Raw genomic sequence first — 18,955 nt, 5'->3', positions numbered from 1 at the left:
TGTTACGATAATGATAAATATAATGATGGTGCTGAAGATGGTGCTAGTGATGTTGGTCTCTAAGTTCTTGTCACTTACAACTCTTTTGAATGAAACATATACTTAGCTTATGCAGAATTAAGTCTTGTGATTTCTGTTCCTTGAGCAATTGAACAAAATGTGGCCTACATTTCTTCATGTCCCAGAGTTAATTATTTTCATAATTTAAGATATGTACCATCAGACATTAACACATGAATTACCATATTTTACCTGTCAGATGTGGAGTGAAGGGTACAGGAAAGTTGTCATGGGAGGCATTCCTTGAAAAATTCCAGGATCCCCAAGCATCAGGAAATGGTCAGACCCTACCCATCAAGCCCAGTCACAAGTATGGAGCACTGATGCTGCTATTACACTTTAACTAGGATTCTTAGCTACATCAATTTTTTTTATTTAGCGAATTTTGCAAATCCTGATATGAAATATTAAAGGGAAAAATACTTAAAAGCAATTAGCATATTTATTAGTTAAATAATGTCACTATTTAAACGAAATGAATTTTATTTTTAAAATATTGTTATTTTATATAATCAGAGTTTAAAAAATTGTATGCTTTTGCGGCTTTTTATAATTAATGTTTTCTTGTTAAATTAGTTAAACTGGATGCTGATGAAAATGGTGTGAATTATGTGCTTTATTCAATGTCAAGAAGTGCACTACCCAAGAGAACATAAATCATGAAGCTAGAGAGGTTTCAGAGAGTCTTTAGTAGATTCCAACATAAATCATGAAGCTAGAGAGGTTTCACATAGTCTTTGGTAGACTCCTTCATAAATTATGAAGCTAGAGAGGTTTCACAGAGTTTTTAGTAGACTCCATCATAAATCATGAAGCTAGAGAGGTTTCAGAGAGTCTTTAGTAGACGCCATCATTATTACTTTGAAAGTTTTGTGATTTTTTTTCTACGTCTCAATTCTTTTACAGCATTGCTTTTAGGTCATGTAAATGCTGAAAAATGAAATTGACCCATCACTCTTGACTTTTGTGAGATGGCCTGAGTGTACTATAGGATTTATAGATGGTTTTAAGGCTTTGTGTGTCAGCTAAATTCTGAAAATGTGAATGGAAGGGTCAATAGTACATATGGATTTTCTGTAGGAGAAATATATGGGGAATTCTTTTGAATTGTTTGTATGTAATAGGTCTTACTATTATTTTGAATTTCTTTTATTAGATTGCTTATATGGCAAACCTTTAAAGTTTTTAATGTTACAATTTTCATTTCGAAGTATTTAATTTAATTCAAATTGAGATTGTTAATTGTTAGCACAATATGTTGAACAGATGGCTGATGAATTTCTTTTACCTCAGGTTTTTCCCAATTCGAGAGGAGACAGAGACAGTGAATGCTGATGACATCTGGAAATTGTTGTATAAACATGTCCATAACCATTATTCATCTATGAAACAAGCTTTTCTACAGATAGATATAGTAAGCAAAATAGATTAGTGTGGCTAGAATATTAAACAAAGGAAATTTTGCTTCTGGCTTATGAGGAAAGTCCATTAATGACTATTTCCCAAAGTTAGTTATTTATGATTGCAATTGAATATTCTTGATATAATATTCATACATTTTCTTGATTTCTTTTATTCATGTGCCATGAGGTGGGGCATATTATGTTATGATGTTGTCTATCTGTCTGTTAGTTAATACACAATAACTTTAGTTCTCCACAATCTATATTTACCTAACTTTCTGGATGGCTTGCACCTGCGCTAAAAAAGAACCATATATTTTGGGTCAAAAGCTCAAAGGTCAAGGTCACTGTGAACAAATAAAGAGAAAAAGTTTCTGTACAATAAATTGAGTTTTCTATCATCAGTAGTAACCAAATTTATTGATGTCTTGCATTTTGGGTAAGGAAGAAGCCTGCTGATATTGGGGTCTTAAGGGCATAGGTGAAGGTCACTGTTACTGAAAGAAGAAATAGTTTCCACACAGTAACAATACTTACACTTAAAATACCTGGACAAAACATGTGGCTGGCTTCCATCCAGTAAAGAAAGAAATCTAATTATTTTGGGATCAAAGGTCAATGTCATTTTAACTGAATGAAGAAAAATGATTTATGTAAAACAAAAAATACATTATTGGCCACATACTTTCACCATACTTTGTGGATGACTTACTCACTGGGTAAGAAAGAGGCCTATTTATTGATTTTGTTGTCCAGAGGTCAAAGTCATTGTGATTGAGAGAAGAATTTTGTGTATGCATAATAACCAAGGCTTATGTCAGGTTTGCACATAAGGTACTGAAGATTCTTAAAGATTTTGAGTCATGGTAGCCAAAAGAAAAATTGGTTTTGCAAAACAACATTTGTTCCATTCCAGGTACAATGACTAAACTTTATGTAAGGCTTTCAGTTTGGGTAATGAAGAAATCCATTGATTCTGGTGTCTAAAGATCAGAGGTCAAGGTCATGATAATCTAATAAGAAAATAATGTCTTCTGCACATTGAGTTTAGTTCAAGACGCCATACTTAATCAGAATGGTCAAGGTTATTAACACCTGTGGTCAGTAATCTCAAATTGCTGCTACTGCCTATTGAGAGGACCGTTAAGCATGGAGTGGACATCTAATATGCTGTTCACTTTAGTCCTCTTGCAAAAGGTCTGGCTGTATATTTGGATAGAATAATCAGAGAAATTTAAGAAATGTATGTATGTATCTATGTATGTGTGTATGTATGTATGTATGTATGTATGTATGTATGTATGTATGTATGTATGTATGTATGCATGTATGTTGCTTAGATGATTGTAAAAATGTTATGTTGCATATATGATACTGGGAAATGATATTACTGATTTGAACCATAATAAATTCATCTCATATTGCACTGGAATATCATCTTGACATTGCATAATGTGTGCATTTAACTGCATTAGTATGGGAAAATATTAACAAGTTTTTTTCTGAGCTATACTGATAGGTTTTTCTATACAAATTTTGTAACTTTTTTTATTATATACTCATCTTGTTTTTCTACCTAAGGCTGAATAAGAAAAAGAACACACTACAATAAGCAAAGTAATTGAACTTCTGTTAGATTCCCAAGTAAATACACAACATTGTTAAACATACCCACAGTAACAGTATTCATCTTGACATAGCACCAGCTAGTGACCTTTGAACTTGGCAGCATACCATGTTTAGTAAATGAGATTGAAATTTGGAATCATATTGTGAATGAGTGAACTTTGGAACAACTTTCCCAGCTGGTCTGAAATGGCTGGATTTTGATTTTTTGTCAGTTCAACTCAGTTCTACTTATTTGCTTGTGATGGACTAGACTTTTTAGCTGGGTTGATTCATTAAGATGTACATGTTTCTGGAGGGACTGGCTTTGATAGCCGGCTGCACACGTATTTCTATTCTGCCATTTATAGTTTGGAATCACAGATTGGAACAAATATGAAGTTCTTTTCACTGAAATTCTGAAGAAGACACAGGATTAATTATTTTTTTTAATATGGAAGATGAAATTCATTTAATTTTGGATTGCAGTAAATTCTTTGGAATGTGATTCATGTTGTATATATAGTCTAGATTACAGTACAATTTAACCCTGTGGATCAGCTTTTGGAACCTATGTATTTCTAATTAGCAGAAATAATTAAGAAAGCACATTTTTAGGAAATTCAAGATACAGAAAGGTAAGCACACTTATTGCCATTTCCAGCTATAGATGATATATATTTTTATGCCCTGTCACTTGCATGATCTTTGTTGAAGGGACCACAGCTTTATATTGGGTTGTCACTGTTGTCTTATTTGATGAAATGGTGGTGAATCTCCCCTGGATTTGTATCCATTTTGAAGCCTATTTTGTCAGTTATCCCAGTTTATCTAGGGTAATGACTGCAATTTTAAATAATTTCTCACATAAAAGCTATTTTTATTTTTATTGTTTTGCAGGTCATTAATTGAATCACAGAAATATTATTGCCATACTTGGGAAGTGTTTGGCAGTTTTTGCATGGGAATAGGGGTCAAATAAAAAGGATTGTTGTTATCCAACATTTCTTAGGGTCTCCATTTCATCATCGGTCCCAGTTCCATCCAGTGTACAAAATATGAGGTATTGTGGATCTGTCATCATCGGTCCCAGTTCCATCAAAGGCTTTCCACTCAGCACAGTGAAGATATTCTGTACTATTGGAATCTGTGAATACTGATACATCTCCAGACTTTCATTTTCTTTGTTTGTCTTGGCCTCTACATCCAAATATTTTCAAACAACATGAAACATGGATTATTGCAAAGCAGCTGGGATGTGAGAGTCCATTTCACCAGTGGAACATAAGGTTTTTTAATCATCTTGGCTTACTGCCTATGAGGCTCTTCCTTTTCTGCTAAAACCTGCCTTCTTCAGTTGCAGTTTTTTAATTTAGTGCTTGGACTGTTTTGTGAAATGTGATGCCTTTGTATGCTATTTTTTGGTAGGCTAGAGGGTACTGCTTATAGTTTGAACTATTCAGTTTGTGATTCATTATAAACATTTCTGATAAATACATGTTGAAATGATCAGGAATGAGATTTTCTATACAGTATGTCTCATGCTGGTTGTCATAAACCCATTGCTGGACATTGCAGATATCATGTTAGCAGCAGGGAAGTCGTACAGACCAGGTGGCTCAGATAAATTTAACCCTCCCACCAAACATTTATCCGTAGAAGCCTCAGAAAGCAAAAATAAAGCCTCCTACGCAAATTAATCCGCAAAATTTCAACCCAAAGTGCATTTTTAGGCATAAAAAAAACAGCATTTTTTGGGGGGGGTATTGTAAAATTTGTTTGCCATAATTGAATTATGGTGGGCTGCGGATATTAATTTTATTTCACAATAAAACAATATTGTTGAAAATAAGATGAGTCGAAAAGTTAGCACAGTTGGAGAACCTCAATCTGCTAGATTAGCGCGAGATCAATTAGCGGCATTAAAGAAGCTAATTCCGACAAAACGATTATTTAAGAGAAATGTTCGTGGTTACGAAGATATGCAACATGGAATTTCAGAAACTTCGGCAAAATGGTTGAAGCCAGTGACCGGAACAATTGAACAGGTTGTATATGGCGACGAAAAAGATCCAGATGCTAGAAAACGTGGAATTTTTCCTATGTTGAAAGGTATTGAGGATCAATCACGAACATTACCCGAGCGATTAGCAATAGCAGCAGCGGCGCAACAACTTGCAATTGCTGATGGAGGAAAACCTGGAGGTGGAAAACCGGGAGGAAGAAAAATCTCAATGATAAAAGGGAAGTTTAATATCGATAATTTAAGAGAAAATTTCACCGATGAGGGATGGGAAATAATATCACAGCCCCTCTCGACATTGTATAATATAGATGAGATTGGCCAATTTGCGGAGGAATATTTTAGTAGTCGAACTGAATTTTTGACTGCAGTGGGGAAAAAAAGATATGCAACTCGCGATAGTTGGTATGATATGGTATATAAAATTTACACACAAACAACATCAATAAGGAAGACAGCGGATCCGCGTTACAGAAGATTTTTAGAAACAGCAAGAGATACACAAAGATATAATAAGCAAGAGGCGGAAGAAAGAAAACAACTGGAGAAAGAAAGAAAACAACAGGAAAAAGAAGAAAGAAAACAGCAAGAGAAAGAAAGAAAACAACAAGAAAGAAAAGAAAAAACTAAAACACGAGGAAGAAAAGCAGCACCACAGGAAGATATTCAACCACAGGAGCCAATATTTCAACCAGAGGAATTAGGAGCTAGACCAAAGGAAGATATTCCACCACAGAAAAAAGAAAGAAAATCAAGAAAGAAAAAAGATCAGAGTGATGAACCAATAATTGTTCCCGAATATGTACCATCACCGGCTATTAGTGTGTTTAGAATTAATCCTAGAATATCTGCTGAAAATTATTTGGATGAAAACATGTTGTATTTAACTCGCAACTATGATTCAACAGTTCAGATGGCTGCGGATAATTCTCCGGAAAATAAAAGATTACTTTTGCGAAAAGATATTGATGTTGATAAAATTGACGAAATTGATTGGCTAGCAATGATGTATTTCGGTAGTACAGAAAAACCAGTAAAATATGATGATGAAAATTTTAGAAAATTTTCATCAGATGTTATTAAATATAGAGCTGCGAGTGCGAGAAAGACAATTTCGCCACCTAAAAGTAAAAGTTCGTCACCCAAAAGTAAAAGTTCGTCACCTAAAGATAAAGGTTCACCACCTAAAAGTGATAGTCCTGAATCATTTTCCTTTGATCCTCACCACTCTCCTCTTTTCTCTCCTACATTATATCCAAGGGAACCTTCTGCATTCCCCTCTTGGCGCTCCCCACCTCCGGAACCAACAGCGTCAAACTACAGGGGTCCCACTGAGAAATATTTATTATACGATCCTGAGGGTAAAAAACTAGAAAGACACCCGGCTGGGACTCCCCCATCTCCACCAGAAATATATTCACCACTGACGTCGTCAGGGACATCATCAGGATCAGCAGAGGAGAAGAAATCTTCATCGCCGTCAAATGAAGTATTCTACGTAACGTCATTGGAATCTCCAGAAACAAAAAAAACAGGAAGCGGATATTCAGTTTGCCCTGACAGTGTTGTCAACGATGTATCTCGCCTTGAAGTATTAATCGGAGGAAAGCGAGCTGGAAATAACTCCCGTGAGATAGTCAACGAAGCATCAGATATTTGTCAGCGATTATTCCGTGGTGGTATCATCGATTCTCACATTTACAAGGAGTTTGTCGATGAACTCATCGATTAAATCAATACAATTGAAATAACATGATTATTCATAAACATCAACGCAGACCTAATCAGGTCCGCATAGTAAACTCTCGATTGCCAGTATACAAATATATTCACGGTAATGGATTTGGCGATATCATTGGAAGTCTTGTCACGCGAGTAATACCTAAAATTGGACCAATGGTAAAACAACTAGGATTGAAAGCAATAGGAAAGATTGGTGAGACTGCTGTTTCTGGTATCGGTAATTTGGCCAGTAAAGGCTTCAACGCTATCAAAAATAAAATATTAAGTTTAGTACGTAAAAAGCAACCTGTTAAATTACCCATTACCAGCGAAATGCCACCTGAAGTCAGTAAGGCCATAAATGATGCGGCAAATAAAAAAATAAATGATCTAGCACAGGAAGCTGCTATAACAAATCTAGCGCAGGAAGTTGCTAATACAAATCTAGCGCAGAATGTTGCTAATACAAATTTAGCAAATACAAGTTTTGTTTCAGGTAGTGGTCTTCGTTTTAGACGATATTATTAGTAATAAATGTTCGCACAAGTGTCAAATGAAGTATTTGATATGGACGAGCCAGTAGGTAGGGACACATCAGTGCGAGATTTTCAGTATTTCTCGTACGATGTAGTTGAGCCAGATTCAAGAAATCGGAAGGAAATTCAAGTCCACGATACAACAAGATATTTTCTTCCATCTGAGGCGTATATCGAATTTGTTGGTAAAATTGTAAAGGCAGCTGATGGTACCAACTACGATGCGGATTTTGGTGTTGGTTTTGTCAATAATGGTATCATGGCATTATTCAAGAATGCCACTTACATGATTGATGGAAGAGAGATTGAATCAATTACGAACAACGTTGATATAGCAACGACTATCATAGGTCTAGCGAGATACTCGGATGATTTTACCAGATCAGCCGGTCCTAGTATGATGTTTGCCAAGGATAATTCCAACTACCCTGAACATTTACCATTTGATATCGGTAGACCGGTAGACCCCAATGGCCAACCCGCTGATGTTCGTTCAGTGATGATCTCCCCCAATGGCAATTACAATCTTGGATTTGCCATAAGAAAAAATATGTTGAAGGGAGCTGAACGAAAATTCTCCTGTGCAATTCCATTATCTCATATTTTTGGATTTTGCAGACATTTCAGAAAAGTTATTTACGGAGCGAAGCATACGATATCTTTCGTTCGAGATGCCAATGATGACAGAGCCATTTGGAGAGATCCTGGTGATCCTGGTAAAGTTGTCCTTGAAAAAATTACCTTGTGGATGCCAGCAATAGTTCCATCAATGATCATAGAAGAAAAATTGCTGTCGTTTATGAATCAAGGAGGAAAATCCATCATGTCTTGGTTGACAACAATGACTGACTCCAACGAAAATGTTAATTTGGACGGAATATTTACTTGGCGAATTGCGTCACAGCAGGGCTCTTCCGCACCTAGACATATCTTTGTTGCCCTGCAAAGCATGATTAGAGACGATCAATTACATAGTAACATGATATTCGATAGATTAGAGGCAACAAACGTATCGTTGAGAATAAATGGCCAACAGGAGCCATCTGAGGAAATAGCCATCGATTTTGAAAATTATTCCACGGCGCGCGCGTATCATCGCTTGCTAAGTTTTATGGGTCGTGATCAAAATATTGATACCGGATTGCAAATATCACAACTAGATTTTAATACTCTCTATCCCATCTATTACTTTTCCCTGGAACATCTCGATTTGGTAAAGCAGTCGGTTGTTGATATTCATTTCAAAGCCAGAATTAACACGGGAGGACCAGCAAGAGCAATCGCGGTTATTCTTAGTGATAGAACAATGATCCTGGAAGGTATTAGTGGAAGAATGAGAGTCATCGACGCACCCGTAGAGAACATGTAACAAAATTCTAAATTTAGATTAAGTGATTATTAATATGCCATACGATCACGTCAGCGTAACTCTGACCCCCGGTCAGGTGAAAAAACTTCATGCAGCAACAACAGCACGACGAGGTTTAACTTTAACCTTAAAAAGTAATCAACTTCACGGTGGACCTAACAAACTATCGTTAACTAAAAATCAACACGGACATTTCACCAGAGCCAGATCAGCAAATACTGGTATTCGCCTGAATCTCTCGATAGGTGCAATCAGAGATATGATCAAAGTAGGTGGTATTTTTCCTTTATTCGCAGCTATTCCAGGATTAATAGCTGCTGCGGCCCCCATGATTGCAAAGGCAGTAGGATTAGGTGCACTTGGTGGGATAGGTAACGTATTAGGAAAAAAGATCGTCGGAGGAAGATATCGCAAAAAAAAGGGAGGATTTCTCTTCCCCTCTCTTCTCACAAGATTGTTGCAGCCGCAACAAGGATCAGGACTTTACCTAAGACGACCCCCGTACGGATCCGGTCTAAGTCGAGCCTACCAGCCTCAAATTTAGATTTAATCAGTGAAGCAAAAAAAAAGAAAATAAAATTTTTCAGAGGCGTATTTATGCGAGATCAACTACCAGATAAACCAAATCTCACCGAGACAGGAATAATAAATCTTGATAAAAATTCCGGCCCTGGCACTCACTGGGTTGCTTACGCGATTAATCCTCGCGAAGTTATTTACTTCGACTCATACGGATTAGCACCGCCAAATGAATTTATCAAATATGTGTCAAAACTAAAACTTCCGGTTTGGTATTCAACACTTCCAACACAAACATTAGCGGATTCACCAATATGTGGCCCGGAGTCAATTAACGTCCTTGATGCAATTTCAAAATCATCCAATTCTTATCGCAAAATTTTATTTGAATATACCGTAGATAAATATCATGGTTGACATTTACGGTAGGTCTCTCTTTAGGAAAGAAAAAAAAGACGCAGTCGACATCGATACATCAAAGTTTGCAACCAAGAGCGATATTAACAATCTTTTATCGCTGTCAGAAGTTGATCCTGGTGAAGTTGCTGTTTTTCAAAATACCGAAGGGCGATTACAAACTAGCAACGTCAAAATAACTGATATAATTAAGCGAGACGAATATCGCGATCACATTAGTCAATTTACTCGCCAATCGGAGATGGTATTAAAATCTATTGCTGATATCGCCGATATTATAGCAAAGTTACCCCTGAAGGCCGATAAAGCATTACACGACGATCTTCAGGACAGAATAACAAAAAGATTTAACAGGCTAAATAACGACCTTAAAAAACTTGACGATGTTTTAGATAAATTTAGCAAAAAATTTGACGAGAATATAAAAACATCCAGTGATACTTCCTCCGCCGCAAACGAACTAGCAAATAAAAAAGCCGATCAAGCATCACATGACGATCTCAGCGAGAAAATAAAAAAAATCAACGAGGAAATTACTAATATTCTTGCCGAAATTAACGAAGTAAATATCTCGATGAGTCAGAAAATCGATAAAACATCAATCGACGATCTCAACAAAAAAATAAAAAAAATCAACGAGGAAATTACTAATATTCTTGCCAAAATTAACGAAGTAAATATCTCGATGGGTCAGAAACCATCCACCGAAGATCTCAACAAAAAAATCAACGAGGAAATTATTAAACTCGGTAATGTTGTTGTTCCTGAATTTACCAGGGGAATTAACGCGATGCAAGGACAAATAAAATCCATCAACGATGAAATTAACGTGGTACGTGAATTAGCGCGTCAAAAGTTAGATACATCAACGTACGACGAAAAAATTCAAGATTTAAAAACAAAAATATCGTCAATGAACCTTGGAAGATTATCGCGAATTTCGATACCAGAGGAAGTAGAAACAAAAAATCTTACCTGCAGTGTACCATTTGTGGTAGAGGTACGAAAAGAGGCATGGTGGACACCCGTGAATAACACATTTACATTTAACCCGCCAATTAGTGGATATTATCGAATATTTATTCAATCTATGGCAAATTTTAAGGTAAAATCTAGTCGTAGCACCCACGGAGAAAATTTTAATTATATTATGCACAAAGGTCATGATCATATATTTGTGTTGGAACCACCAGATAGAACCAATATGGGACCGTTTGGTTATAGTATAGTTTTCGAATTTTTATCCGAATATAGGAAGTAATTCCGCAATTGTTATTGTAGATTAATAAATGACCGCATCTGATTACCGTTACAATCAGGCGAGATCATGGCAGGATTCGTTGCGAAAACAACTTGACGATTATCAAACAAAAATAAATAAATACCAGCGCAAATTAGTTATCATTGATGTTGCAGTGTACGCGGTATCGGCCGTGGTCGCTGGTGCAGGAATAATTCTATCCGCGGTAACAATGATAGCGCCAATCGTTGCAACAATAATAATCTCGTCAACAACAGCAATCGCGGGTGTTCTTAATATCATCGCAAAAAAGATATCCTCGTGCACAAATGAAAAGTTATCATCATATAAAAATAAACTAACTAAAGTTAGTGACGCGTACTCGAAGTTATCATTGTTACTTTCTGAAAGTCTCAACGATGGTATTATATCCGATCTAGAATTTTCTTCAATGATTAGTATTTACTCGGAGATTGAACAAATGAATATTAATAATGTCCGAGTTAGCCCAGATCGTGACAAACACGACACCGCCAACAACAACGTTAATATCGCTAAGTTCAACGAAACCCGAGTTTAGTATTAATTTCTCAACACCAATTAGCGTTAACGAAATTGCGTTAACACAATTGCGCGTCTACAATAGCTGGCCTAATGTTAGATCAAAATCATTCGGTAATTTGATGCCAAATAATTCACTTGTTTTTGCAAATAAGAATAAACCCGATGGAACACCCGATTGGATCGTCGTTGGTATACCAACCGGTAGTTACGAAATTGATCAGCTGAATAATGAGTTTACCACTAGAATATCAAATTTAACCGGCGATGCTACTCCAGGAATAAAGATATCTTCACATGATCCAACACTATCGTCAATGATAGAAGTGAAATCACCGTACGTGGTAGATATTTACCAATCATCGATCAGGAATATATTAGGTTGGCCCGAGGTCGCACCTCTGATAAAACCAAAGAAATCGGATGTTATTATTCCAGGTTGGTATGATGAAACTCTTCCAGAACTACCGGAACCAAAAAAGGAAGATTTTACAACCGACGAAGGATGGTATGGAGATATCAAACACAAGCCTCTGATCCACAGCGCCATCAATCTCATGAATAACCACAAATTTAACCTGGTAATGTTCGCTTTCACTTTTATTAACGAAAGAATTCTCTCATGGTTGCCTCTTCCTAAAATCCCCCCAGATGTGAAAATCTTCGATGCTACCCACATTAACAGGATAATAGCCCCCATAGACGGTATCTTGGTAAGAAGAACACTAGACGAGTTTATTCAAGAACACGAATTACAATTAAATTTATTGCGCGGATCATTTCATGAATGCATCCTAAATAAATCTGGTTCATGTAGCGAAATTATAAAGCACGTGAAGATTTTAAATCAACTTGCAAATGATATTGAATATTATCATGATATGTTTATTCGGGCGATAGTCGACGATATATCAATTGCCGACTATGTTCTTCCTATTAGCAAATTCGAGTTGATCAAGAACTCGGGTGAGAAACAAAAATTCATGAGAGTATTTGAATTAACCGAGGAAACACTGCCAAAATTTAAATTTCCTAATTCTGATTTTGATGCGATGAGAAAATCCGTCACTGATACCATCGATGATTTATTTCCGAAATTACATGCCGCATGGACCAAAAAAGTACATTCAGAATTGATTCTTAAACACAATAACGATCCTGACAAAGGTGGACGACATATATCGCCGGGTATCGTTAATATAACGGAAGTTATCGCGATTTATCTTCACGCGGATGTTGTCGAGGGTAGCTACAACGTGGATTCGTCAGAATCAAATCAAGCTCATCAGGGTTTTATATTGTATTCATTTTCACCTAGCGCATCTCCTGGTTATTTGATAATCAAGGAACCAATGAATCCGTTTTACCTGCGATGTCATAATCGATTATTGACAAGAATAAATTTCAAACTAACGGATCAGAAAGGAAATTTACTTGATATACGAGGAGAAACTGTAAGTATCAATCTTTTGGTGAAATCGTGAGAATCTCTGATTTTTAAATCGCAAGTGAGATTTTCCAAATCTGTCTCCGTGGGAAAAATGGGCGAAAAAAATAAATAAAATCCAGGGAAATTTTCAAAAAATTAATCTTTTTTTTTTGTTTTGCGGAGATATTCAATTATTCTTCGTCACTCTCCGAATCAAATATTATTGGTACATAGGAGAATTTGATCCATGAATCAGCATCATAAGAAAATGTTGCGTTGTATTTTCCTTCTGCCACAAATTGTACTGATCGTGGTTCAATAAAGAAATGTTTTGCTGCTGCACTCATCGATGTAAACGCGATTTCCTCACCTGTTGCTTGATTCACTGATTTAACAGTCCTCGAATAATTAGGAAATCCACGGTTATTACCAAATCTTGAATTTTCACTCTGGGTTACCGCGCGCAGATTGGAAAGTTTATTGTTAAGTTTATTACCGTCAATGTGGTCGATAACAAGTCCTCTCTCTATTGGTCCTTTGTAGCATTCGAACACAAATCTATGATTCGAATAACATTCTGTTCTTTCATTTCTTTTATGGACTGTAAATTTGAGATATCCCGAATTACAAATACTACCAACACGTTTCTTTGTTTTGATGTTTCTGACATTACCATCCTCAGATGCTTCGTAACCTTCGATGATGGGATGCGATTTATATTCACTCATGGGAATCGTTGATTTCATTTCCATATATGATATTCTCTTTGTTTAAATCGAAATTTGCTTTGAAACGATTAATATAATCTTCTTCGCATTTTATTACCGAGGAGGATCTTTTCTCATAATATCTCCGTAACTCACGATATTTTTTCCCTCCACAGGAGAAACATAATCTTGTCTTTCCTCGAATGCCAACTTGGCAAACTAAACATCGCTGTGGTCCTTTGTTACCTCGTCGAATTTCGTATATATGAGCGCCACAATATTCACCTCTGCAGGATTTGTTACATGATTTTGTTGATCCAACTGTTATCCACGCGCATTGCTTCATTATATTTAGATATTTGTCTAAAATATAATAATGGATTTATTTGATCTTGATGAGGCAGAATATATCATACCTGAAGTTGATAGTGCGAAGAAGGAATTTTTTGATGATGGAGCGATTCATGTTTGGTCGACATGGAAAACTAATTTCGTTGATGCTACGATGAATCTGGAGCGAGCGAAGAAGATAATCGAACATATAAAAAACTCACACAAAGAAGAGAGATTTATTTTCGGAATAAAATTTATTGCACAAATGCCCGATGATACTTGGATTATTCGTGATAAACGAGATCCAGTACGTGGCGGTAAGAAAAATGTTGTTCTTGATAAAAATTCGAAACCGGGATTGCTGCTGGGGATTGATGGTCCTTATTATGCTAGGGCGTATCCTTCTAGTGCTGTTGTTTATGGAATTTATCGGCTGAATAATAATCCTGATGTGAAAAATCTACCTGCGATGAGGGAATCTCCGATAATAAACTGCGTAGCTGAGCGAGTTATCGAACATATGAGGAATGCCCGTCGCGGATCTGGTCTGACTCAATTGAGATTGGATAAAATTAATTCATGGGCAAAGACAGTTGTTGATGGCACATCAATCGATGATGTTGCTGCGTTGAGTAAGAAACTTAAATTTCCTATTACGGTTAAAACACTATCGGGAGAAATATTATATTCATCGTCGTATAATTCTCGAGGAACACCAATCGAAATTGTTGATCATAATTCACATGCGTGGAGTCAGTCGGTAATGATATTCCCGCGAGATCGTGTTGTTAAGTTTTATCCCGTGGAATCGAAAGATAGTTCCGATGCAATGTTTAGATATATCAAACTATTAGCCAAGTCCGATCCAATATCGATTTGGTTATTTTCTAGCGAAGAAAGATACGATCAATTTATCTTACCACGCGGAGATATTTACCGAGATGAAATATTACATGAATCGATGAAAAATATCGCGGAGAAGTATTCGTCAAATCCAGATCGATTACTGACAAATTGCTTTACTGTTCCGTCTGTTGCTGCTCATGCTGCCAGAGAAAGAAATTCGTGGAAACCTACAAGAAATGAATTTCTCAATGATATTCAACTTAGTTGTATCGAATACGGCCATGGAGGATTATGGAATACCAAATATTATTTCGAGGATATGATTTCCGTTGATATGAGCGCATGCTATCCTGGAAGTTTCCTTGGGTATGGCGATTGTGCAAATTACTTTGCTAAATTTGGCCATCCCACCAACGAGATGACTAGAGTTGCAATTAACGGACCGTTACCCGATTTTGTCATGACAGGATTCGCTCATGTTACTTCATTCGAACTTGCTGAAAATTTGCATAAAATTTGTTATATTTGGTTTGGTCGGCATTTATCTCAACGCAGATGGGTCCCTACGGTATTGTTGAGATATATGTTGGATTCGTCGATGTTAATATCATTGACGGTAAGTGAAGCAATTATATCGTATAGAAAGCAGACCGAGGTGTGGTTACCCACGGATTGTGAGAACGCGAAAGATATTGGAAGAAAAATAATTGGTAAATTTACTCAAGGAGGATCAGTTGATCATAAACATCGCCACGCTAGGTTATTTATCAATGATGCCGAGATGGATTTTATTATTGCCGATACAGTGTCTCGTGGAATATTTTGCAACAGAGAAAATATTATTATTGATGGAGAAAAGTTGGGTACCGTGATCACTTATCTCGATGGAGAATCAGCACAGTATACTCATTTAAGATCATCAATGCTCGCTTATGTGAGTATTAATTTGCTGTCGATGATAAATAAATTTTCTGATATCGCGGTAAGGGTTGCAACAGATTCATTTTATATTGATAAGAAATTCCAGTGTAGGTTGGAGAATTTAATCACCGATGGTTCCTGGGGAACTTGGAGAATAAAAAACGAGGATATTCTAGATTATTGTGAGGACGCGGATGTAGAAGATTGCGATAAATTTCATAAAGATAAATGCGATGAAGTATCAACAGCAGTATCAGTGTTTGATCCAATTTCACGAAACAAATTCGTTTACCTAAATGGTCCTGGTGGTAGTGGTAAAACAACACGAGCGATAAACTTATTTTCAAACTCTGATATGATCGTGTTGACTCCAACTCACAGACTAGCGAGAGAAATAAAACAACGTGGCGTTAATTCTTGTACTTATCATAGTTATTTCAAGTACAGCGGTGGATTGTGGGATCCGGCTCGAATGGGAAACAAATATATCAACAAGATTATAATATTTGATGAAATTTGCACGGTAAATTTAGTTGTGTTAAAATCATTCCTGAGTTGGCTAGAAGAAAAAAATACTGCAGTAATAATGTGCGGCGATCATGGACAACCTGATCCTATTGATGGTGAATCTCCTCACAGGTGGCTTAGAAATTTTGTAGATTATTATGAGGAGATTGATGCTGATTATAGATCTAATGATAATTTATTGACTGAGTTTAAAAAAATGATTCGGTTGCAACCTAATAAATTTCAATGTGATGTGATGAGAAAAATAATTGACGAGACTTCGATGGATAATTTTCTAATTTTGTGGCGTCCAGATCATTTGATTGTGGCTAGCAGAAAAATTGTTCGTGATAATATTCAGGAAATATTATTCAAACTTCATTATGAGAAATTTCCAACGCTACAGGTTCCGTTGTGCTACAGGCCAGCTGATACTAGAAAACAAAATATTAATGTTACTTTGCCATGTGGAGAAGAAAAAATAATGGTTTTAAATGATATTATTTTCGTTGATATTAATCTTGTCAATGATGCGATAAATGCCGAAAAATCACCATGGAAACTCGGATACGCAGCAACGATACATTCATCACAAGGATTAACAGTAGATGGTCAAGTCTGGATTGTCGATGATAGAATTTCCTGGTCAAATTTAGTTTATCTGGCCGTGTCTCGAGTAAGAAAATTATCTCAGTTAGGTAGAATTAAATTTCACATTAACGACGATGGTGGTAATTGAGTATCCTTTGGTATTATTTGTAATTCTTCTTTGGTAAATCCGCGTTGTGGCGCTAGTGAATCTAGAAAATAAATCGCTGGCCTTCCTGATGATCTTGTTACAGCTGATATTTTATGTGTCGTAACACTCCAGTTTGGATCAGTTGCTCTTTTTCTGCCACCCTCGGCTTCTCCCTCCTTATATAAATATCTGACCGTGACTCTACCTAGCACAGGTGGAATAGTAGAATCTCGCTTTAGTGGTATTTTTGTCTTTGTAATTGCAATTGCGGGTTTCATTGATATTGTTCGTGTTACTTCGTTATTTAGCGCATTAATCACGTGAGGTAATCTTGTTACCCAATCGTGAGATCGTTTATCTTGGATAAATTCTCTCGCGTACTGATATCCGAATAATCGTTCTGCAAGAGTTTTATTGAATCTCTCAACGATAGCTTGATTGTGATGAACACCTACAATACCGCGACGGATTTTAACGTTATTCTTTTTCATCAGTGAAGTAACCGCGCCAAGAAATTCTCGACCTGGATCAACCTGGAGAAGCTTCGGCCATGTTAATGGAGATCGTGAATAAATTTCGCTAAACGCCTTAGCAATATCTGTTGCTGTTTTATTCGATAACGGTTCCGCTTCCTTGTATCTGCTAGCAATATCAACAACCGTCAGAACATATTTGTATGTAACTCCGTCAACGGTATCGTAAGGAAGAAACATAAGATCAGCCTGATGGACTTCATTAGGGACGCTGACAGAGAAACTCGCATATGATATTTTCTTAGGCGGAGGAAGATAAATTTGCCAAACTGCTTGCCTCGATAGCCACGATTCAGCGACAGATTGCTTTACTTTTGCTGCCTTAGCAAGTTTGGCTATTGCTGATTTTCCTCGCCAAAATCCTCGCGGAGAATAATATATTTGCTCCATTATAAATTACCAGCACCTAGTACTAATTTACCTTTCATTGCTCCTTTTATTAACCAAGTTGCCAATTTCTCTTTGAAATTTTTATCAGGAATAGCATCTATTGCGTGAATTAATTTAATATCAGCGAGATGTCTTTGTTGTAAATCTCCGCTGCGATATGCGAGGTCGTGGTAGTAACAAGCGTTATCGATAGCGTTTACTGGATCCTCGCCAGGATTTGGTTGATTATTATCGTTAAGTCTTATATCTAGCCTTGTACCAGGTCCGCAGTAATTATATCCTGGTAAATGTTTCTCTCCGGGATATTTCGCCCAGGGAGCTCCAGGCAGATTTGTTAAGGAGGTTGCGATGTCTCCTCCGGTTCTACTTTTTTTTTTACAAATCTAAACTTAATTGTCTTACAAACTTCACATTCTCCCTTGATTGCATTTCTGTTGTTGCGTGTAACGACTTCGATTGGATTTAGCGTAGCAGTTCGAGTGCGACACTTAACACAATATGAATCCATAATATTCTAATAACATGAATGTAATTGATTTTTCAGCCACAAAAAAACGCGAGCAAGTGAAACACATCGATGCATTACCAAATTCGATAAGAATGATAATCATTGGACCATCTGGTTCTGGAAAAACGCAATTGTTGCTAAATTTGATAATGAGATGGTTAAAATGGGATAAATTGTATTTGGTTGCGCCGTCTGTTGATGATCAGCGATGTTATAAAGTACTAAAAGAATTTAGCGATAATACTGAGGATGGCACAATAGAATTTATAACGGATATCAATGAAACTCCATCAGTGGAAAATTTAGACGGTGATGCTAATAATCTTGTTGTTTTCGATGATGTGATGCTGGATAAGCAAACTAACCCAGCTAGGATATTCTCGCGTGGCCGACACAAGAACACCGATGTGATTTACGTGACGCAGCGATATACGCAAATTCCGAAGGTAATTAGAGATAATTGTAATATTTTATCAGTTTTCAATGGCGTTGATACTCACACGTTGAGGAATATTCATCAAACTTGGTGCAATGGCGATATGGATATAAATAAGTTTAAAAATTTCTTCAGTCACGCTCAGGCAACT

The 18,955-nt window shown here is 36.5% G+C and overlaps 1 protein-coding gene across 3 annotated transcripts in view; it reads left to right on the top strand.

Annotated features, from left to right (window-relative positions):
- Positions 1-18,955, top strand: part of LOC149785999 (EF-hand calcium-binding domain-containing protein 6-like) — a 172,160-nt gene that overhangs the window by 59,803 nt on the left and 93,402 nt on the right. For all 3 annotated transcript variants that reach the window (XM_089976282.1, XM_089976281.1, XM_089976280.1), the window contains 2 exons: positions 260-370; positions 1,354-1,474. In XM_089976282.1, coding sequence (XP_089832408.1) covers positions 260-370; positions 1,354-1,474 — 232 coding nt within the window. The remainder of the gene's footprint in view (positions 1-259; positions 371-1,353; positions 1,475-18,955) is intronic.

Source organism: Sinohyriopsis cumingii, chromosome 12, assembly GCF_028554795.1.
Source record: "Sinohyriopsis cumingii isolate HCF-2022 chromosome 12, ASM2855479v2, whole genome shotgun sequence".
Classification (NCBI taxonomy): domain Eukaryota; kingdom Metazoa; phylum Mollusca; class Bivalvia; order Unionida; family Unionidae; genus Sinohyriopsis; species Sinohyriopsis cumingii.
Note: the sequence above shows the minus strand (reverse complement) of the source record. Positions and strands in the feature narration are given on the sequence as shown.